Source organism: Mustela erminea, chromosome 12, assembly GCF_009829155.1.
Source record: "Mustela erminea isolate mMusErm1 chromosome 12, mMusErm1.Pri, whole genome shotgun sequence".
In the NCBI taxonomy this organism is placed as follows: Eukaryota; Metazoa; Chordata; class Mammalia; order Carnivora; family Mustelidae; genus Mustela; species Mustela erminea.
Genome location: NC_045625.1, coordinates 70,143,180 through 70,166,564, shown reverse-complemented (window position 1 = coordinate 70,166,564; position 23,385 = coordinate 70,143,180). Strand labels below are relative to the sequence as shown.

General features: G+C 40.8%; 1 protein-coding gene across 1 annotated transcript in view; it reads left to right on the top strand.

Annotated features, from left to right (window-relative positions):
• LOC116570003 (ras and EF-hand domain-containing protein-like) overlaps nucleotides 1-23,385 on the top strand; it is a 77,753-nt gene that overhangs the window by 40,557 nt on the left and 13,811 nt on the right. Inside the window, 5 exon segments of the mRNA XM_032306505.1 lie at nucleotides 5,345-5,465; nucleotides 10,437-10,532; nucleotides 15,744-15,859; nucleotides 17,724-17,754; nucleotides 18,329-18,375. Of these exon segments, the coding sequence (XP_032162396.1) occupies nucleotides 5,345-5,465; nucleotides 10,437-10,532; nucleotides 15,744-15,859; nucleotides 17,724-17,754; nucleotides 18,329-18,375 (411 nt within the window).

The following is a 23,385-nucleotide window of genomic DNA, read 5'->3' as shown; positions in this document are numbered from 1 at the left end:
CTTCCTCAATTTCTTTCATGAGTACTTTATAGTTTTCTGAGTATAGATTCTGCACCTCTTTGGTTAGGTTTATTCCTAGGTATCTTATGGTTTGGGGTGCAATTGTAAATGGGATTAATTTCTCTTTCTTCTGTCTTGTTTTTGGTGTAGAAAAATGCAACTGATTTCTGTGCATTGATTTTATATCCTGACATTTTACTGAATTCCTGTACAAGTTCTAGCGGTTTAGGAGTGGATTTTGGGTTTTCCACATATAGTATCGTATCATCTGCGAAGTGTGATAGTTTGACTTCTTCTTTGCCGATTTGGATGCCTTTAATTTCCTTTTGTTGTCTGATTGCTGAGGCTAGGACTTCTAGTATTATGTTGAATAGCAGTGGTGATAATGGACATCCCTGCCATGTTCCTGACCGTAGCGGAAAAGCGTTCAGTTTTTCTCCATTGAGAATGATATTTGCGGTGGGTTTTTCATAGATGGCTTTGATGATATTGAGGTATGTGCCCTCTATCCCTACACTTTGAAGAGTTTTGATCAGGAAGGGATGCTGTACTTTGTCAAATGCTTTTTCAGCATCTATTGAGAGTATCATATGGTTCTTGTTCTTTCTTTTATTGATGTGTTGTATCACATTGACTGATTTGCGGATGTTGAACCAACCTTGCAGCCCTGGAATAAATCCCACTTGGTCGTGGGGAATAATCCTTTTAATGTACTGTTGAATCCTATTGGCTAGTATTTGGTGAGAATTTTCGCATTTGTGTTCAACAAGGATATTGGTCTATATCTCTCTTTTTTGATGGGATCCTTGTCTGGTTTTGGGATCAAGGTGATGTTGGCCTCATAAAATGAGTTTGGAAATTTTCCTTCCATTTCTACTTTTTGGAACAGTTTCAGGAGAATAGGAATTAGTTCTTCTTTAAATGTTTGGTAGAATTCCCCTGGGAAGCCGTCTGGCCCTGGACTTTTGTTTGCTTGGAGATTTCTAATGACTGTTTCAATCTCCTTACTGGTTATGGGTCTGTTCAGGCTTTCTACTTCTTCCTGGTTCAGTAGTGGTAGTTTATATGTTTCTAGGAATGCATCCATTTCTTCCAGATTGTCAAATTTGTTGGCGTAGAGTTGCTCATAGTAAGTTCTTATAATAGTTTGTATTTCTTTGGTGTTAGTTGTGATCTCTCCTCTTTCATTCATGATGTAATTTATTTGGGTCCTTTCTCTTTTCTTTTTGATAAGTCTGGCCAGGGGTTTATCAATTTTATTAATTCTTTCAAAGAACCAGCTCCTAATTTCATTGATTTCTTCTATTGTTTTTTTGGTTTCTATTTCATTGATTTCTGCTCTGATCTGATTTCTCTTCTCCTGCTGGGCTTAGGGTTTCTTTCTTGTTCTTTCTCCAGCTCCTTTAGGTGTAAGGTTAGGTTGTGTACCTGAGACCTTTCTTGTTTCTTGAGAAAGGCTTGTACCATTATATATTTTCCTCTCAGGACTACCTTTGTTGTGTCCCACAGATTTTGAACCGTTGTATTTTCATTATCATTTGTTTCCATGATTTTTTTCAATTCTTCTTTAGTTTCCCGGTTGACCCATTCATTCTTTAGAAGGATGCTGTTTAGTCTTCGTGTATTTGGGTTCTTTCCAAACTTCCTCTTGTGGTTGAGTTCTAGCTTCAGAGCATTGTGGTCTGAAAATATGCAGGGAATGATCCCAATCTTTTCATACTGGTTGAGTCCTGATTTAGGACCGAGGATGTGATCTATTCTGGAGAATGTTCCATGTGCACTAGAGAAGAATGTGTATTCTGTTGCTTTGGGATGAAATGTTCTGAATATATCTGTGATGTCCATCTGGTCCAGTGTGTCGTTTAAGGCCTTTATTTCCTTGCTGATCTTTTGCTTGGATGATCTGTCCATTTCAGTGAGGGGAGTGTTAAAGTCCCCTACTATTATTGTATTATTGTTGATGTGTTTCTTTGATTTTGTTATTAATTGATTTATACAGTTGGCTGCTCCCACGTTGGGGGCATAGATATTTAAAATTGTTAGATCTTCTTGTTGGACAGACCATTTGAGTATGATATAGTGTCCTTCCTTATCTCTTATTTTAGTCTTTGGCTTAAAATCTAATTGATCTGATATAAGGATTGCCACTCCTGCTTTCTTCTGATGTCCATTAGCATGGTAAATTCTTTTCCACCCCCTCACATTATATCTAGAGGTGTCTTCGGGCTTAAAATGAATTTCTTGGAGGCAACATATAGATGGGTTTAGTTTTTTTTATCCATTCTGATACTCTGTGTCTTTTTATTGTGGCATTTATCCCATTAACATTCAGTGTAACTATTGAGAGATATGAGTTTAGTGCCATTGTATTGCCTGTAAGGTGACTGTTACTGTATATTGTCTCTGTTCCTTTCTGATCTACCACTTGTAGGCTCTCTCTTGGCTTAGAGGACCCCTTTCAATATTTCCTGTAGAGGTGGTTTGGTGTTTGCAAATTCTTTCAGTTTTTGTTTGTTCTGGAAGCTTTTTATCTCTCCTTCTATTTTCAATGATAGCCTAGCTGGATATAGTATTCTTGGCTGCATGTTTTTCTCATTTAGTGCTCTGAAAATATCATGCCAGCTCTTTCTGGCCTGCCCGGTCTCTGTGGATAAGTCGGCTGCCAATCTAATATTTTTACCATTGTATATTACAGACTTCTTTTCCCGGGCTGCTTTCAGGATTTTCTCTTTGTCACTAAGACTTGTAAATTTTACTATTAGGTGACGGGGTGTGGGCCTATTCTTATTGATTTTGAGGGGCGTTCTCTGCACCTCCTGAATTTTGATGCTCGTTCCCTTTGCCATATTGGGGAAATTCTCCCCAATATTTCTCTCCAGTATACCTTCTGCTCCCCTCTCTCTTTCTTCTTCTTCTGGAATCCCAATTATTCTAATGTTGTTTCATCTTATGGTGTCACTTATCTCTCAAATTCTCCCCTCGTGGTCCAGTAGCTGTTTGTCCCTCTTTTGTTCAGCTTCTTTATTCTCTGTCATTTGGTCTTCTATATGGCTAATTCTTTCTTCTGCCTCATTTATCCTAGCAGTGAGAGCCTCCATTTTTTATTGCACCTCATTAATAGCTTTTTTGATTTCAACTTGGTTAGATTTTAGTTCTTTTATTTCTCCAGAAAGGGCTTTTATATCTCCCGAGAGGGTTTCTCTAATATCTTCCGTGCCTTTTTCGAGCCCGGCTTGAACCTTGAGAATTGTCATTCTGAACTCTAGATCTGACATATTACCAATGTCTGTATTGATTAGGTCCCTAGCCTTCGATACTGCCTCTTGTTCTTTTTTTTGTGATGAATTTTTCCGCCTTGACATTTTGTCCAGATAAGAGTATATGAAGGAGCAAGTAAAATACTAAAAGGGCGGCACAACACCAGGATAATATGCTTTAACCAATTCAGAAGAGATCCCAAATCGTGAGGGGGGAGAAAGGGGATAGAAAGAGGTTCAAAAAGAAAGAAAGGAAAAAAAAATAAAAGAAAGAAATTTTAAAAAGAAAACAAATAAAGAAAAGTCTAAGGAAGAAAAATATATATATATTAGATAAACTAGTTAAAAAATGTTAAAAAGGAAAAGGGTAAAAGTTAAAAAAACTAGCAAAAGAAGAGAAAAAAATGAAAAAGAAAAAAATTACTTTAACTGCAAGACTAAAAAATCACAGGGAGAAAGCCATGAGTTACGTGCTTTGCTTTCTCCTCCTCTGGAATTCTGTTGCTCTCCTTGGTATTGAAACCACACTCCTTGGTAGGTAACTTGGTCTTGGCTGGATTTCTTGTTGTTCTTCTGGGGGAGGGGCCTGGTGTACTGATTCTCAAGTGTCTTTGCCCCAGGCGGAATTGCACCGTCCTTACCTGGGGCAGGGTTGAGTAAGCCGCTTGGGTTTGCTTTCAGGAGCTTTTGTTCCCTGAGCGCTTTCCGTAGAGTTCCGGAGGACGGGAATACAAATGGCGGCCTCCTGGTCTCCAGCCTGGAGGAGCCGAGAGCCCGGGGCCCTACTCCTCAGTGCGCCTTCAAAGAACAGCGCCCAGTTACTCCCGTCTGCCTGACCTCCAGCCGTGCTCCGAGCTCACCGAGCCTGCGACCGGTTCAAGGTAACCCCAAGCTGTGATCTTACTGTCAGCTCTGTCTCTGTAGCCGGTTTTCCCGTTCCAATACCCGCAAGCTCTGCGACACTCAGACACCCCCTGATCCTTCTGTGACCCTGCGGGACCTGAGGCCACACTGACCCAGCGTGGGGTTCACCCCGGTTTAGCCTCTGGAGCGATGTCCCTCAGCGGAACAGACTTTTAAAAGTCCGGATTTTGTGCTCTGTTGCTCTGCCGCTTGCCGGGAGCCGGCCCCTCTCCCCGGGGTCTATCTTCCCGTCGCTTTGGATTCACGTCTCTGCCAGTCCTACCTTTGAGAAAGAGGTTGTTTTTCTGTTTCTAGAATTGCTGTTCTTCTTCTCTTCGATCTGCCGATGGATTTGCAGGTGTTTGCAATCTTTAGATAAGCTATCTAGCTGATCTCCTGCTAGCTGAAGTAGTCTCAGCCTGCTACTTCTCCGCCATCTTAACTCCTCCCCTTCTCTTTATTTTAAATTTATTTTTTATTTATTTTCAGCATAATAGTATTCATTATTTTTGCACCACACCCAGTGCTCCATGCAATTCATGCCCTCTCTAATACCCACCACCTGGTTCCCCCAACTTCCCCCCCCCGCCACTTCAAACCCCTCAGATTGTTTTTCAGATTCTATAGTCTCTCATGGTTCACCTCCCCTTCCAATTTCCCCCAACTCCCTTCTCTTAACTCCCCATGTCCTCCATGCTATTAGTTATGCTCCACAAATAAGTGAAACCATATGATAATTGACTCTCTCTGCTTGACTTATTTCACTCAGCATAATCTCTTCCAGTCTAACCATAGCATATAACATTGTGTGTTTTCTATAAAGCATTTCAGAATTCTATCCAAAGATCTGTTTGCTCTGGGGCTCTTTTTTTTTTTTTTTTTTTGGTCCAGGATTGTCACTCAGTCTTGGGAGCAAAAAGGATTTTGAGAATTTATCGAGAACTTCCCTGTGATTTGATATCTTTAGCTGTTCTTCGCCACAATCTAGGTTAACACTATTTTGTCTAATTTATACCATTTACAATATCTAGTTTTAATGTTATTTTACACCCAAATGGTCAAAGTTCCAATCCTGTTTTATAATGTGGAAGAACAGGGAATATTCTTTAAAATAGTGTGTTTCTCCTCATCTGTAACATAGGGGTTGAAATAGACGAGGTTGAAGTTGTCTCTGCATGTTGCAGTGAAAAGGTGTGCACCCTCTTGAATGTCAGAGCCCAGGACAAGACAGCCATGCAGCTGAGTGAGTTGGAAGAGGAAATGGATCAGAGGATTCAGGCAGCAGAACACAAGACATGTAAAGATGTGAGTCTGTGGGATTGGCCCTTTCTTCCCACGATTCCTGATGGATTGCCTTTTACAGACCAGGCACTGGGCAGGGTTTTCCATGAGGGCTAGTTTTGGTAATGGTTTTGGGGGGGAGAGCGACGGGGGAGAGAGATAATAAATAATCAAATAAAGTAGATAATTTCAGTAGCTACGAGTAAAGAGCAAGTGTGGTCAGCAACGATGGGGAAAAGCAGTCGGTGGGTCAGGGGCCTCTCTGTGGAGGTGCTGTGAGAGTGGAGGCCCGAGGAAGAAGGCAGCGCCCCCCTGGGGTAGAGAAGGGTGTTTCAGCTCTTATGCCACAGTCTCCCCGACCATGCCCACTGCCAACTTTAAATCTAGATTGCAGGGAAATTAAAAATTCTGTCTGAGAACTTCAGTGTTTTATAATAAAAAGTACTTTTATTCAGCACTGAGTAAACACTATAGTTGAAACTTGCTTACCTTCAATGATTTCCATAGAAGCAATGTTTGTCTTTTTTCCTTATAAACTACAACTAAGTGATGCATGTTTACTGGAAATGGAAAATAGACTTACCTGTAAGGCTAATGTTGGGTTGAACATTTTCTTTTCATTTGCCCTGTTACCTCCAAGAGGCAGCAGGATGGAGTGAGAAGGGCCTGAGTATTGGCATCTGATTGGTATTAATGTGCTTTCGGGCTCTGCCTTTGCCCAGGCAAAGGGAAAATAACCGGACCTCTGACCTTGGTGGTGCCATTTTTAGAATGGGGTAATGCACCAGCCTGCTTCACAAGGCCCAGCCTGATGATGGACGTGAGTGCCTAGCACCGGGCCTGAGGCATGCTGACTGCATCCTGGCTGTGGCCAGCCTGCTCTTTTCCATGGCTTTTCGTACTTTGTGTCCTTCCAGATCCTTTGCCTTGGTCCGCTGTACCCCATATATGACTTTGGGTCTCTTCGTTGTCTTATCTCTTACTGGCAAGTTGAGTAACTGTTGGAATGTCATGTTCAACAGAGTCAGTGGCTCAGAGTCCGTGGGCCTGCTTTAGGGCAGTGGAGATCCCATTCTTCTGATAGCACTCCATTTGTTGTAGTCTAGAAACAGGAAAATCATATATTCTTTCTGCCTTGTTTCCCTCTCCATGCATTTTATCTGGGTGCTCATTCCTTCATCGAACACTTAGGCTTCTTCTTAATCAGCAGACTTGTGGTTGGTGTTAGAGCCCTTACCAAGGCCCCACACCCTGTAACTTCTTGTTTGGCTCAGCTCGGCTCCCTGTGGTTCTGCACCGCACAGCTCTGGTCCGGCGTGATCATCACTCTTCCTTCACTCCATCCGCTTTCTTTGCCCCTCCTTTCCATTTTCCCAAACTCAGCCAAGCTTAGAGAAAGTCTCCCCGTCTCCTTGATGTTCCCTCTAAGTTCTCTGGTCATATCCACCTCTTCCTGACCTTGACTCCTTTTGCCCCTACAGTGTTAGTCCATTGCTCCAGGTAAGTATTTTAGGCTGTAATGGCTTTCTTGAAATAGAATTGACGCACAAGGAGCTGCATATTTACAGTACAGAACACGATAACACTGGATGTGCCCATAGTTCAGGAATCCACCACCAACAGTCAAGATAATGGGTGTATCCGTCCACCATCTAAGTTTCCTCAGGCCCCTTTGTCATGCTTCCCTTCCTCCCTCCTCTGCCCTCCTTGCCAGGCAATCACTGTGTATCTTCTTCCATGAAATGTCTGTTAAAATCTTTTGTTCACTTTGAAAATTAGGTGGTTTTCTTACTATGCAGAGTTTTATTTGTTTTTAAATAGTTTTCTTTTAGACTGATTTATTTATTAGAGAGAGAGAGAGAGCACAAGCAAGAGGGGCAGAGGTAGAGGGAGAGAGAATTTCAAGCCGACTCCGTACACAGCCCGACTCCAGGACCTCGAGATCTGATCTGACCTGAAACCAAGAGAAAACACTTCACTGACTGCATGACCCAAGCGCTCCTGTTACAGAGTTTTGAAAGCTCTTTATATATTCTGATTTTAAAATTCTTTCCCCACGGTGACTTGTCTTTTCATTCTCCTAACAGTGTATTTTGAAGAATAGAAATTTTTCATTTTGATGAGGTCTGATTTGTCAATTTTTCTTTAATGGATCATGTTTTGGCATCTAAGAAATCTTTGCCTAACACAAGGTCACAAAGATTATTCTGCTGTTTTCTTCTGCAAGTTTTATTTGTTTTAGATTTTACATTTAGGATCCATTTTGCAAGATGTGGGCCAAAGTTCATATTTTTTTGCAGGTGGATATCCAGTTGTTCCAGCACCATTTGTTGGAGACTATTTGTTCTCCACTGAATTGCCTTTGTACTTTGTTCCACGTTGGTTTACTGTATTTGTGTGGCTTTATTTCTGGGCTCTCTGGTGTGTTCCTTTGATTGCTTTATGCCAGTATGACATTGTTTTGGTGACTATTGCTTTATAATATGTCTTGAAATCAAGTAATATTAGTTCTTCAACTTTGTTCTTTTTCAAAGTTGTCTTGGCTATTTTAGATCCTTTAATTTCCATAGTATCAGCTTATCAATTTCTTAAAAACAAAAAAACAAAACCCAAACCTTCTGGGGGTTTATTTGATTTCATTGCATTTATAGATCAATATGGTGAGAATTAGCATCTTAACAATAATAAGTAATTTGATCCATAAACCGGATGTATTCTCCCCTTATTTAGGTCTTCTTTAAATTTTCTTAGCAATGTTTGGTACTATAGAACATACAGATCTTATAAGTCTTTCCTCAGATTCATTCCTAAGTATTTGATATTTTAATGCTACTCTAAACAATGTTGTTAAAAATTTCAATTTCTGGTTTCCCATTGTGAATATATAGAAATACACTTGATTTTTATATACATATCTTATACCCTACCATATTTCTTTATATTGCTTACACTCAGTAGCCTTTTGGGTCGATTCCATCATATATTCTAGGTAAATGGTATGTAATCTATGAATAAAGACAGCTTTATGTCTCTCTTTCTGACGTGAATGATCACTTCATTTTTCTCTCCTTTTTGCACTGGTTAGAATAAGAAAAGTGAGAGCAGACATCCTTATCTACATTCTCTCTCTTAACAAGAAGTATGATGTTAGTGGCATATTGTTCATGGATGCCTTTTATTGAATTTTGAGCATGTTCCTGGTTGGCTAAGAGTTGTTGTTCTAATTAGGAATGGAATGTTGGATTTCATCTAATGCTTTTCCTGTAACTATTGAAGTGATCATGGATTTTCTCTTTTTTCGACCATCAATGTGGTAATTACATGGATTTTCAAGTATTAAAACACACTTGCAGTCTGGGGATAAACCCCACTTAGTTATGATGTATTTTCATTTTTATATCTTGGTTAATTCATTTTGCTAAATTCTGTTTATTATTTTTGCATCCACATTCATTAAAGATATTAGCTTGTGGTTTTCTCTTAATGTGTTTGATTTTTGTCTCAGTCCAGTGCTGGTCTCACAGAATGAGTTGGGAAGGTTTCCTTCCCTTTCAGTTTCCTGGAAGTTTGTGATGAGTTGGTCTGAAGCACCACCATTTCTACCTAAGTTACTGTAACGACCCCCATCCAATCTCTTGGTGTCTGCCCGTGACAGGTTGGGAATGGAAAGAGTTACATAGTGGTGATTTCCTTTATTAAGCTCTGAACCAAATATTTTCACACCATAAAAGTTGTTATGTTTAGCATCATGATACTGGTTTTAGCGAGAGGAATTGCTGAGATGCCAGGAAGGCTGTCCGAGGTAGATGCTCATTGGAAGGCTTCATGTCTTCATCTTCCTATGAGGGGGCAACACATGCTTCCTCACCTGTAAAGCTCAATAAACTCAAGAGACTCACTTAAAACAAGGTTACCAAGAGTGAAGATGTTCTCCTCCAGATATTTCCTCCTAAGCATAGAATATTTCATTTATATGGATTATTTAATTTACTTGGATAATTTATTATACTCCTCACATTAATCCAATAAGTAAATGGAGGCTTCAAGTAAGTTGTCTCAGCTAGACAGCCAGTAAGTTTGATGTAAGACCGTGTAACTCCGGCAGGTGTTGAGACATGGGGTCATGTCTCCCCTGCAGAGAGTCCTTACCTTACCTCCCAACTCACTTCCTGTCACATCTCATTGTTAGCTTCTTCTTGTATTGCTTCCTGAGATCATCTTTGCTTCCTGTCTTCTCCCACCAGGATGTCTGTTGGTCTTCATGGCTCCTGCTCTGTCCCTCAGTGCTCAGGACTATTGGCATATAGGAGGCTATCAGTGCATATCTGAACACTCAATTTCACTGGCTATTATCTAAAAATTTATTTGAGTTCTAAACATAGGGCGTAAAGTTCCATGCTTTGTGAAGAGGGAAGGGAAACTTAAAGATATCTGGGCTCCTGGGAGCTACAGCCCTTGACCTCCTGGTGTGCCCCTTGGCATCCTCTGATCCAGGCAGGATACATCTGAGAAGAGCCACCCCAGGCAGAAGCACTTAGCATAGAAATTTGCAGGTGATGTTATTTGAATTCAAGTAAGGTGTAAGCTCTTGGAAGAAGGATACACCCACTGGACCTTCCTGGGCCCTGATGCCATGATAGGGTGCAGGCAAGCACTTGGGCCCTTGGATCTTGCTGTATCTTTTAATTAACAATAGCAGTAATTAATTAAACTAGTTAATAGATGCTCCCTGGCCTCCTGTTACAACATGAGTGATAGCCTTATAGGCATCTTTCCAGGTGATGTGTGCATGTTGGCTTTCACTTGCACAGGTTTCAGTTCCAGAAGAGCTGTACCTCGAGAGTCATTTGGTTTACTTCCGCCATCCCTTCTTGCCTTCCCTGTGTGGGAGACTTGGGATCAGCCTTAGTTTGACACAATACATTTCTCGCTTAATAGGGTTTTGAAAAACCTATTTAAATCAGTAAAATCTTTTTTTCTTTTTTTTTTTTAAAGGAAAAATGTAAGGCTGAGGAAGCCCTCAGTGACCTCAGATGTCAGTATGAAACAGAAGCAGGAGATTTACGGGTGACAATAAAGAAACTTAAAAAGGTAGGTTTGTGGCAGTGAGGCTTCTAGGAATAGCCTCAGTATATCCGGGTGTTTCAGTTTTTAGCAACTGAAAACATTGAGAATCATATTAAAGCACCAGTTGGAATCAGATTTCAGAGTCAAACTGGGCTTCCTGAAAGATGGTTTTTTAAAGGTCCCTGATTTTCTGTTTCAAGGGCAGCCTTTCTTCTGCACAGGTCTAATAAATATTTCTGACCCCTTGAACAGTTGTCCATCAAACCCCAGTTTTCCTTCCTCGGGTACCCTCAGTACCCACATGTTCAGTGGATTCTGCTCATGACAGGAGGGATCCTGTCTTTACTGGTCACATATTCTCATATCCTTGCCCCCAGCTAACTGCAATGGTCAGTATTCGGTGAATATTTATTAAATAAAGTAAATATTCTTGTTCTGTGCAGAAAGTTCCACATGTAGGGCACCCCCGATCAGCAGGAGGTAGGAGAGAACTTGCTGAAATGTGAGCAAAGGTGTGATTGGGTTTGGCCTTTGCTGTGTTTGGTTTCTAGTGAGTAAGTTATTCTTCACCCTGTGATATGCTGGTAGCTACTTAACAACAGGCTCTGGAGAGGGTAGGGGGTCAGGCACAAATCTGTAATATTTACTGACTTCCATGGTGTTAACGCTCCCATCATACAATTTTAAGCTGCCAAGTTGACATCACTGAGAGCAGAGTTTGGGAAGAGGTACGTCCCATTGGCTCTCCGCTGCCGGCCCAGACTGTCTGCAGCTTGGTACTGGATCCACCGCTTGGGTGTGGGTTGTCTCTGTAGCGAGTGGAAATACCTTAGCTAAAGTGAAAATGGATACTTAAAAAAGAATCATTCCTGAAAATGGCACTGTGGCACTTTGCTTCTCTGGTTGTTCATGTGATCACATTTAATGCTCTTTCCAGTGTTTATAGTCAATGAGATTAAGTGACGATTAGCTGTATTTTATAGTCTATTGCAGTTCAAACCTCTGGGATTATTAAAAATTCTCCCCAATAGCCTTCTTGGGAAATTATGATCAACGTCAACCTTTTCTCTAGTTGACAGAGGCCATTAGACAGACATGAGATGCTTGAATTGCACAATTTGAACAGACCAATGTCTTGTTGATGCCAGAGTCACAGATCTCCTCACCCTGGTCCTTAGTTATTTTCCTGTCTTCTGACATCTTTAGGCTAAAAGCAAGTTACGCAGAAAAGACACACAATTTCTTGCCATGATGAGGCATATGATGAGGACCACATAGGCCCTGAACAGTAAGAATCAGAAGTGATGGGACCAGAGTCCTCATCGTGGCTCTGCCACTTTCTGCCAGTTACACCTGGGACAATTGCCTTCGTTATCTTATCATTTCGTTTCTCATTTGTAAAATGGGATTAATACTTGACTGTCCCACCTCAACATAATAGCTGAGACGTTACTGACTTTATAGTTTAATAAGCTCTTTTTCACAATTTTTAAATTTAATTCTCAAGCTTTCTCTGAGGAGAGGTGAATATGCTGCTTTCACCGCTGAGGACACAGAGTGCTCGAGTCACAGAGCCAGTAAGCCATGGAGTGGTCTTGCTGCGCAGTTTGTACTTTCTCACTTGTACCAGACTTCCCGCCTGCTGGGGAGGCTTTTTTATAAGAGAGCAGATGGGGATTTACGTGAGGGAATGTTAAAGGCTTAAACTATGGAAAAGATTACAAATTGATTATGACTGCCGTTACCCTAAGCCATGGATTCTGAGGAACCTAGTTTTTTTTTTTTTTTTTCCTTAAGATTTTTATTTACTCATTTGACAGAGATCACAAGTAGGCAGAGAGGCAGGCAGAGAGAGAGGAAGGGAAGCAGTCTCCCCACTGAGCAGAGAGCCCGATGCGGGGCTCCATCCCAGGCAGAGGCTTTAACCCACTGAGCCACCCAGGTGCCCCAAGAACCTAGTTTTTCCCTCCCATTTTTCGTCTCTGAAATTGGCATGAATCTGAAAAAATCAAGGGCTCTTCTCAGAGCTGGCCAGGGGGCAGAGTCATGGTCTCGTGTGAAAACTTTTAATAGAACCATCTGGTAAGATGAAGAAAGTCCAGCATCAGATTACTTAGGCTTTGACTTAGTGTGATGAAATTTAGCATTCATTTTGGTCACTGCACAACTACTCAGTTAATGGAAACCCACGGATCCCCACCATTTCCAGGGACTGTCGGCTCTTTGTAGGAGAGACATTTTGGTTGTCCATGTTAGAGATGTTCCTGAGCTGGTTTAATCTGGTGATACTGACAAGTCACCCAGAAAGCAAGCTCAGGTATATATCCATAGAGTCTGGGTGCATATGTCCTATCACACTTAAATGTTACTGATTTCAGTTATTCTAATAAGCACTTACTGGAATCACTATGAAAAAAAGAAGTGAATCTGACGCTAACACTGCTGTTAAAAGCCTTGGACTCTGGTAGGAGAGGTACGGCATTCATAAATAATTATAATACAGGGTAGAAAGTGTTAAGTACAGATAAATTTCTAGGAGAATATAAAGGTCCAGACTCATATGCAACGTAACTGAAAAGGTGAAGTTAGGTCGCTTAGTAGTTGAATGGCTTCCCAAAAGGACTGTTCAGTTGTTTCAAAGGAAATTCATTAAGCCAAAAGAAAAACAAAAACAAACAAACAAAAAAACCCTTTTTAAATGCTTAAATTATTGAAATCAAGTTTTCAAATCCTCATGGATTATATGTAGCTTAATGATTTACAAAGTTGTATCATGTTGAAAATTGAAGACTTTTAGAATTCCTATAGCTATATATTCAAGGATACTAATAAACTTAACTGAATCTATCCAAAGTGAGTTTGTACATGAACAGCTTTCATTTGTTCTTTCAGCTAGAAGAACAATCAAAACAACTAAATAAAAAAGAAGATGTGGCTGCCTTAAAAAAGGAAATTTATGATTTATCAATGGTAAGAATCACCTTTCATTCCCAGAAATACATTTCCTCTTCGATGACTAGACATGATTGGGCTGTTTATCGGTGTTCCGGGGATCGAGAGAAATTAATACTGCAGTGAAAGAAAGCCTTTGATGTACCTTTGAACAAACATGTTATTCAGGCTATTATCCTCAATGATTCCCCACCTGTGGTGAATGCTTTTATTTATTTCTTATTCACAGCAATGGTGGCATGGCCCTTGCACTTCACATAGTTAACTCTGCATTCCCGCAACTTCAGCTCTGCTCTGTGGGGTGAGGGGATAATTGCCCTTTCCTTCCTCCAGAGTTCCTCTTTCTGTCCCTTTCCCACCTTCCTGACCCTGCCTTTGGTCTTTCTGTGGCCAAATTGACAGCCTTTGTATCTGTTTTATCATCATCATTAAGTTGTCTTTATTTTGTTTTTAGGTGGACTCTCGAAAAGCTAAAAACCACTAGCGAACATTTCCTTTGTTAGGACTGTAAATATTCTCATTGCCAAGCCCAGAAGTGAGCCAGCTTGCTGCCAGTGCATTTCTTTCTCTCCATTTATTATCCCCATACCACTCAGAAGTCTCCTAGATTCATGGTCAAGTTGGAATGTGCCATCGGTTCCAAATTTTGCCACATCTTAGTTAGCTCTGTATTTGCATCATGACTTTCTTGTAGAGTTGCTAATTTTTCTTGCATTTCCTGGTTGAGTTTTTGGTTTCTTGTAAAAAGAAACTCTGGCATCTTCAGGATTTCATTCACTGATGCCTTCCAACTTCTTATTTATTCTTCCTGATGCATGGAATTTGTTTTTTCTCTTGGAAAATGTTAATTTTGGAGTCTCCAAAATTTCAGTTCTTATTGGACTGATTGTTTTTTAAACTCACTACCCATACATCATCCTGGAATTTCTGAACACTTTAGGTAGCTGGTGTAGGATTCCTGTGCAGCTAGGTAAATACATCTGTTGACCTTGGGACCTCCCCTGAGAGGGTGTCTTCTAGGAGCTGTGTGTGTGAAGCTGGCTTTGGGAATGGGGGACCGCTTATGACCGGAATTAGTGGGATATGGATAAGAGGACTTAGGACACTGTATAGGGGTCATTCAGTTCTTTTTCTTTTTAAAGATTTTATTTATTTGTTTGAAAGAGAGAGAGAACAAGTGGGGGCAGAAGGAGAGGCAGAGAATCTGAAACAGACTCCAGCTGAGCACCGAACGTGAGGCAGGACTCTATCTCATGACCCTGAAATCAGGACTTGAGCCCAAACCAAGAGTTGGATGCTTAACTGACTGTGCCACCCAGGCACCCACTTTGGTTCTTTTTAAAAAGACAAGCCCTGTCTTACTGCCTTGGGAATTGACTCTGACTATCTGCTATTCTTTGCTAGTGTAAGAGAGGATGGCCTGGGGGCTGTGGGCTGTGTGCCTTAATACACAAATTTAATCTGCTTTTAAGCTCCATTTCCACTTGTTGGGAAGCGGGTGCTGCCTAGCTAATTGCCTCCTCCTTTGCTCTGTAGCACAACCTTCCCCACGCCTCTTCCAGACCTACTGTGCTCCTGCTCTCTTCTCTTCTGTCAGCACATTTCCATCCAGTTTCCATCTTCCAGGAATGTATTTAATTCACTTGAGTGTTGGGGGGCCCCTCTTGCATTCTTGTAACCTGTATTGGTTTATTTCATGTTATTTGGTATTTCGTGGGAATGGGGTCTTCAAAGGGAAAGAAGAGTGTTCAGTCCATCATTTTGTACTGGAAGCCTCCAGTGTTTTTTTCCTTCTTTTTTAAGAAAAACATAGACTTTTTTTTTTAAAACCAAACTATTTTTAAGTGCAAAAATCACAAATGTTAGGTGATGAGATTTATTGTAAAAATTAGCCAGTCTGCCCGGTGATAAATACTGTTAATTCCTCAGCGTATTTGTCAGTAGATTCGTAGCTCTCATTGAGTAAAACAGATGTTTACATGTTTGATCTGAGTTAATTTGCCAGTAACATGTTAAAGTACATCACAATCCCAACTTGACTGAGGTTTTTGGCACCAAATGTCAAACATTTAAGAAAAAGAACAATTTCAAAGATTTAGCGTTTTGAGACTTTACTACCTTATGATATTTTCAAATCACCTTGAATTGGTAACTAGTTCTTCGAACACCCAAGATTTGAAGGACTGTGGAGATGTGGGGGTGGGGTGTGAGGTTCCATTACTCTTGACTCTCTCGGGTGGAAGATGCCCGAAATCTAATGCTTGTGCTGTTCCTTTCCTTCAGGAAAATAAGAAAGTTAAGAAAGATCTTTTAGAAGCACAGACAAACATAGCCTTTCTTCAGAGTGAATTAGATGCTTTGAAAAGTGATTATGCTGATCAGACTCTGAATTCAGAAAGGTATGAAACTTGGCAATTTATTCTTTAGTTTGAGTGGGTTGTTTGTCTAGATGGCCATCCATATGAATGAAGTCAGCTACGTAATCATAAAGGGCTATTTATTGACCTTACTGGTATGTTCTTTGCTTTCCAAAGATTTCACCTTCAGTGTTCTATTTCTTGGTAATTTTTTGTGTTAAAATTTTTTTAACAAAAAGATTAATTAGTATAATTATTGACTGCTTTGGAGAGTGCAAGGCTTAATAGATGTTTGAATTACTGGGAAGAGAAGAGTATACCTAACATGTCGGCGGTCAGTGCTAATTGAAGTACACACACATAGAGGTACACGCACACATGAATATGTATGTATGCATATACATACATATATGTGTATATATATGCAAATTCCTATGTAAGTATCCATATATATCCATATATCCATATATGTCCAAATATATGGATACTTATGTATCACAGATTTGCATACAAATGCATATATAGAGATATATCGACCCCAAATACATACATGTGTACATGTGTCTATATAAACTTGTACACTTGGAGAAAATGTCATGCTTTTTGTTTTATTTGCTTGTAAACTTTAATCACAATTAATGTCCTGTAATGGTTAGCAGTGAAACATTTAAGTACTTATTGTATTCAGGTTCCTGACTTATAGAAGGAGCAATGAGTGTGGAATATATGAAAAAAAGAAAAGCAAAGATGTGGTCTCTGCTGTATGAGAAGTTCACGTTCTTTGACAAAGCTGAAAGGTTACGGAGCTTCGTAGAAGCTGAGCAGTGTCAGAAACAATCCCAGCAGTGTTGCTGGTTGGGTCCATTGCCATGTGATGGTAGATAAAGTGTCCTTTTTATTCAGAAAAGGTGAAGAGATTTATTAGAGAGGAGACGCTTGAGGTCAGCTTGGGAGGAGCTGGCCTGTGCTGATCGGGGTGGGGAGGTCAGGGGCAATGTCAGTGAGGTTACGCAGGCGGCCCTGCCATCTGGCAGGCACTGTGCATAGGACCTTCCTAGCATTAACTCTTGCAATCCATAGAATGTCCTATGAGATACAGACTTTTAGTCTCTCCATTTCAGAGACTCTCAAGAGTCTCAGAGTTGCTCTAAGTGAGCAGTAAGCAAGGCAGAGGCAAGAACAGAGGGACAGATAAGACTGGCTTGGGGCACAGCGCTCAGACATCTGGATAGGAAAAGGTATTTCGAATGGAAGAGTAAAAGTTAAACAAAATCTAAAAATTTAAAAGCCAGGTTAAGGCTATAATGCAAGGGCCCAGTATTTTTGGCTAAGGAGCTTGAATTCCTATCGTCAATTGGGAACTTTTCAAAAAATTTTATTTTTTTTTTGTTTTTATTTTTTTTAAAGAATTTAATTTATTTATTTATTTGAGAGAGTGACAGTGAGAGAGAGCATGAGAGGTGAGAAGGTCAGAGGGAGAAGCAGACTCCCCATGGAGCTGGGAGCCTGATGCGGGACTCAATCCTGGGACTCCGGGACCGTGACCTGAGCCGAAGGCCGTTGCTTAACCAACTGAGCCACCCAGGCGCCCCCCAAATTTTATTTTTTTAAAGATTTTATTTATTTATTCGATAGAGAGAGACAGTGAGAGAGAGAACACAAGCAGTGGGAGTGGAAGAGGGAGAAGCAGGCTTCCCCAGCAGAGCCGGGAGCCCGAGGTGGGGCTCGATTCCAAGATCCTGGGATCATGACCTGAGCCTAAGGCAGACGCTTAATGACTGAGCCACCTAGGCACCCCAGGAACCTTCTCGCTTTATGACCAAGAGAGTGAGTGGACAGGTTATTGTGGATGACAGTTCAGGGCCTGAGAGTCTTTGAAAGCTAGTGATGGGGTTTGTCTGCTTAGACATGAGGTGGGGGCCAAATGGGGGCTGGTGGTGAGTGACTGAAGTTCTTAGGGGACATTACCAAGAGGAGGCCAGAGCTTTGTGATAAAGCAACAGGAATCACTGAGCATGGTTTTATGAAAGACGGAGAGAACCTGGTCCTATGGACTTCTCTTTGGTTTACGGTGAGGAGGGGAGAGCCAGGCAGGGAAAGGAGAAGGAATCACAAGGAGGGAGAAAAACAGCTGGGCTGGGAATGTGCTAAAGCAGAGAAAGAGCAGGGGAGGGCCAAAGTAGAGAGAGCAGGCTGGGTTGAAGGGGCTGGTAATGAGTGCCTGGGGGGAGGGGGGTTAGCAGAAGGTGAAGGGTCGGGGTCCTGTGAGGAATGGAGCTGGCTTTGGGAGGGAGAACAAGACCTCGCACAGGAAGCAGAGGGGGGATATGCAGGCGTGTGGGGCTGCTGACCACATGGAGGGACTGAACGATAGAAAACCATGGCCGAGGACACAGATCTTTGAGAAAGGTGAAGGGGGTTCTGGAGGATAGGTGTATGGCAGTACTGCATACCTAATTCTGGTTCAAACATAAAATACGGTTTTACAGGCATCTGGAAATAATCTGAGAGTACACAGAAGATCGAAATAGTCTTGAGAGGCAAATTGAAATACTCCAGTAAGTTCTCATATAAAACGCTCATTACATTTACATTTTCCTAATGTTTTGTGAATGAGACATGTGCCCCATGTCACACGAGTGGTCATATTCTCAAGACTGGGTTTGCAGGTCCAGGTGGGTTTCTTCTCGCTGTGGTGCATTCAGCACTTGGCCTTCGCCTGCTTTTAATCCTAAATAAACTATTCAAATCCAGGGACTAGAGTATAATTCTAAGTCCTCGCCAGTCAGGTGAGATGTTGTTACACCTCCATAAAGACTCAGGGCTCAGACCTCAGCAGCTGTCTCTGCAGCTCAGCACACCAGGAGGCTGTCAGGAATCTCCTGTTCGCTCATGTCAGAGCACCAGACACCCATGATCATTCTTGCCCAACATATTGTTCTTGGTGAGGCAGCTATTTTTCTTAGGGTTTTTTTTTTTTTAACCCTACTGGAAATATTACACCTGCGTATCAACTTCACACCCAAGGTACTGTAATTCCAGCCTCTGAGGGCCTTCCCCACAAGAACCACCCTCCTATACCCCAGCGCTCTCTTATTCTTCTTTTTTTTTTTTTGGTCATCCATCCATTTTTTTTTATAATTTTTTATTTTTTATAAACATATATTTTTATCCCTAGGGGTACAGGTCTGTGAATCACCAGGTTTACATACTTCACAGCACTCACCAAAGCACATACCCTCCCCAATGTCCATAATCCCACCCCCTTCTCCCAAACCCCCTCCCCCCAGCAACCCTCAGTTTGTTTTGTAAGATTAAGAGTCACTTTTGGTTTGTCTCCCTCCCAATCCCATCTTGTTTCATTGATTCTTCTCCTACCCACTTAAGCCCCCATGTTGCATCACCACTTCCTCATATCAGGGAGATCATATGATAGTTGTCTTTCTCTGCTTGACTTATTTCGCTAAGCATGATACACTCTAGTTCTATCCATGTTGTTGCAAATGGCAAGATTTCATTTCTTTTGATGGCTGCATAGTATTCCATTGTGTATATATACCACATCTTCTTGATCCATTCATCTATTGATGAACATCTAGGTTCTTTCCATAGTTTGGTTATTGTGGACATTGCTGCTATAAACATTCGGGTGCATGTGCCCCTTTGGATCGCTACGTTTGTATCTTTAGGGTAAATACCCAGTAGTGCAATTGCTGGGTCATAGGGCAGTTCTATTTTCAACATTCTGAGGAACCTCCATACTGTTTTCCAGAGTGGCTGCACCAGCTTGCATTCCCACCAAAAGTGTAGGAGGGTTCCCCTTTCTCCGCATCCTCGCCAGCATCTGTCATTTCCTGACTTGTTGATTTTAGCCATTCTGACTGGTGTGAGGTGATATCTCATTGTGGTTTTGATTTGTATTTCCCTGATGCCAAGTGATATGGAGCACTTTTTCATGTGTCTGTTGGCCATGTCTTCTTTGCAGAAATGTCTGTTCATGTCCTCTGCCCATTTCTTTATTGGATTATTTGTTCTTTGGGTGTTGAGTTTGCTAAGGTCTTTATAGATTCTGGACACTAGTCCTTTATCTGATATTTCGTTTGCAAATATCTTCTCCCATTCTATCAGTTGTCCTTTGATTTTATTAACTGTTTCCTTTGCTGTGCAAAAGCTTTTGATCTTGATGAAATCCAAATAGTTCATTTTTGCCCTTGCTTCCCTTGCCTTTGGCGTTGTTCCTAGGAAGATGTTGCTGCGGCTGAGGTCAAAGAGGTTGCTGCCTGTGTTCTCCTCAAGGATTTTGATGGATTCCTTTCGCACATTGAGGTCCTTCATCCATTTTGAGTCTATTTTTGTGTGTGGTGTAAGGAAATGGTCCAATTTCATTTTTCTGCATGTGGCTGTCCAATTTTCCCAGCACCATTTATTGAAGAGGCTGTCTTTTTTCCATTGGACAATCTTTCCTGCTTTGTCAAAGATTAGTTGACTGTAGAGTTGAGGGTCAATTTCTGGGCTCTCCATTCTGTTCCATTGATCTATGTGTCTGTTTTTGTGCCAGTACCATGCTGTCTTGATGATGACAGCTTTGTAATAGAGCTTGAAGTCCGGAATTGTGATGCCACCAACTTTGGCTTTCTTTTTCAATATCCCTTTGGCTATTCAAGGTCTTTTCTGGTTCCATATAAATTTTAGGATTATTTGTTCCATTTCTTTAAAAAAGATGGATGGTTCTTTGATAGGAATTGCATTAAATGTATAGATTGCTTTAGGTAGCATAGACATATTCACAATATTTATTCTTCCAATCCAGGATAATGGAACATTTTTCCATTTCTTTGTGTCTTCCTCAAGTTCTAGCAGGTTTGGAGTGGAGTCTTTTGGGTTTTCCACATATAGTATCATATCATCTGCGAAGAGTGATAATTTGACTTCTTCTTTGCCGATTTGGATGCCTTTAATTTCCTTTTGTTCCCTGATTGCTGAGGCTAGGACCTCTAGTACTATGTTGAATAGCAGTGGTGATAATGGACATCCCTGCCGTGTTCCTGACCTTAGCGGAAAAGCTTTCAGTTTTTCTCCATTGAGAATGATATTTGCGGTGGGTTTTTCATAGATGGCTTTGATGATATTGAGGTATGTCCCCTCTATCCCTACACTTTGAAGAGTTTTGATCAGGAAGGGATGCTGTACTTTGTCAAATGCTTTTTCAGCATCTATTGAGAGTAACATGATTCTTGTTCTTTCTTTTATTGATGTGTTGTATCACATTGACTGATTTGTGGATGTTGAACCAAACTTGCAGCCCTGGAATAAATCCCACTTAGTCATGGTGAATAATCCTTTTTTTTTTTTTTTTTTTTTTTTTTTTAAAGATTTTATTTATTTATTTGAGAGAGAGACAGTGAGAGAGAACATGAGCGAGGAGAAGGTCAGAGGGAGAAGCAGACTCCCCATGGAGCTGGGAGACCGATGCGGGACTCGATCCCGGGACTCCGGGATCATGACCTGAGCCGAAGGCAGTCGTCCAACCAACTGAGCCACCCAGGCGTCCCGGTGAATAATCCTTTTAATGTACTGTTGAATCCTATTGGCTAGTATTTTGTTGAGTATTTTTGCATGTGTTCATCAAGGATATTGGTCTATATCTCTCTTTTTTGATGGGATTCTTGTCTGGTTTGGGGATCAAGGTGATGCTGGCCTCATAAAATGAGTTTGAAAGTTTTCCTTCCATTTCTATTTTTTGGAACAGATTCAGGAGAATAGGAATTAGTTCTTCTTTAAATGTTTGGTAGAATTCCCCCGGGAAGCCGTCTGGCCCTGGGCTTTTGTTTGTTTGGAGATTTCTAATGACTGTTTCAATCTCCTTACTGGTTATGTGTCTGTTCAGGCTTTCTATTTCTTCCTGGTTTAGTTGTGGTAGTTTATATGTGTCTAGGAATGCATCCATTTCTTCCAGATTGTCAAATTTGTTGGCATAGAGTTGCTCATAGTATGTTCTTATAATAGTTTGTATTTCTTTGGTGTTAGTTGTGATCTCTCCTCTTTCATTCATGATTATTTATTTGGGTCCTTTCTCTTTTCTTTTTGATAAGTCTGGCCAGGGGTTTATCAATTTTATTAATTCTTTCAAAGAACCAGCTCCTAGTTTAGTTGATTTGCTCTATTGTCTTTTTGGTTCCTATTTCATTGATTTCTGCTCTGATCTTTATGATTTCTCTTCTCCTGCTTGGCTTAGGGTTTCTTTCTTGTTCTTTCTCCAGCTCCTTTAGGTGTAGGGTTAGGTTGTGTACCTGAGACCTTTCTTGTTTCTTGAGAAAGGCTTGTACCGCTATATATTTTCCTCTCAGGACTGCCTTTGTTGTGTCCCACAGATTTTGAACCGTTGTATTTTCATTGTCATTTGTTTCCATGATTTTTTTCAAATCTTCTTTAATTTCCCGGTTGACCCATTCATTCTTTAGAAGGATGCTGTTTAGTCTCCATGTATTTGGGTTCTTTTCAAACTTCCTTTTGTGGTTCAGTTCTAGCTTTAGAGCATTGTGGTCTGAAAATATGCAGGGAATGATCCCAATCTTTTGATACCAGTTGAGTCCTCATTTAGGACCGAGGATGTGATCTATTCTGGAGAATGTTCCATGTGCACTAGAGAAGAATGTGTATTCTGTTGCTTTGGGATGAAATGTTCTGAATATATCTGTGATGTCCATCTGGTCCAGTGTGTCGTTTAAGGCCTTTATTTCCTTGCTGATCTTTTGCTTGGATGATCTGTCCATTTCAGTGAGGGGAGTGTTAAAGTCCCCTACTATTATTGTATTATTGTTGATGTGTTTCTTTGATTTTGTTATTAATTGGTTTCTATAGTTGGCTGCTCCCACGTTGGGGGCATAGATATTTAAAATTGTTAGATCTTCTTGTTGGACAGACCCTTTGAGTATGATATAGTGTCCTTCCTTATCTCTTATTATAGTCTTTGGCTTAAAATCTAATTGGTCTGATATAAGGATTGCCACTCCTGCTTTCTTCTGATGTCCATTAGCATGGTAAATTCTTTTCCACCCCCTCACTTTAAATCTGGAGGTGTCTTCGGGCTTAAAATGAGTTTCTTGTAGGCAACATATAGATGGGTTTTGTTTTTTTATCCATTCGGATACCCTGTGTCTTTTGATTGGGGCATTTAGCCCATTAACATTCAGGGTAACTATTGAGAGATATGAATTTAGTGCCATTGTATTGCCTGTAAGGTGACTGTTACTGCATATTGTCTCTGTTCCTTTCTTATCTACCACTTGTAGGCTCTCTCTTTGCTTAGAGGACCCCTTTCAATATTTCCTGTAGAGCTGGTTTGGTGTTTGCAAATTCTTTCAGTTTTTGTTTGTCCTGGAAGCTTTTAATCTCTCCTTCTATTTTCAATGATAGCCTAGCTGGATATAGTATTCTTGGCTGCATGTTTTTCTTGTTTAGTGCTCTGAAAATATCATGCCAGCTCTTTCTGGCCTGCCAGGTCTCTGTGGATAAGTCAGCTGCCAATCTAATATTTTTACCATTGTATGCTACAGACTTCTTTTCCC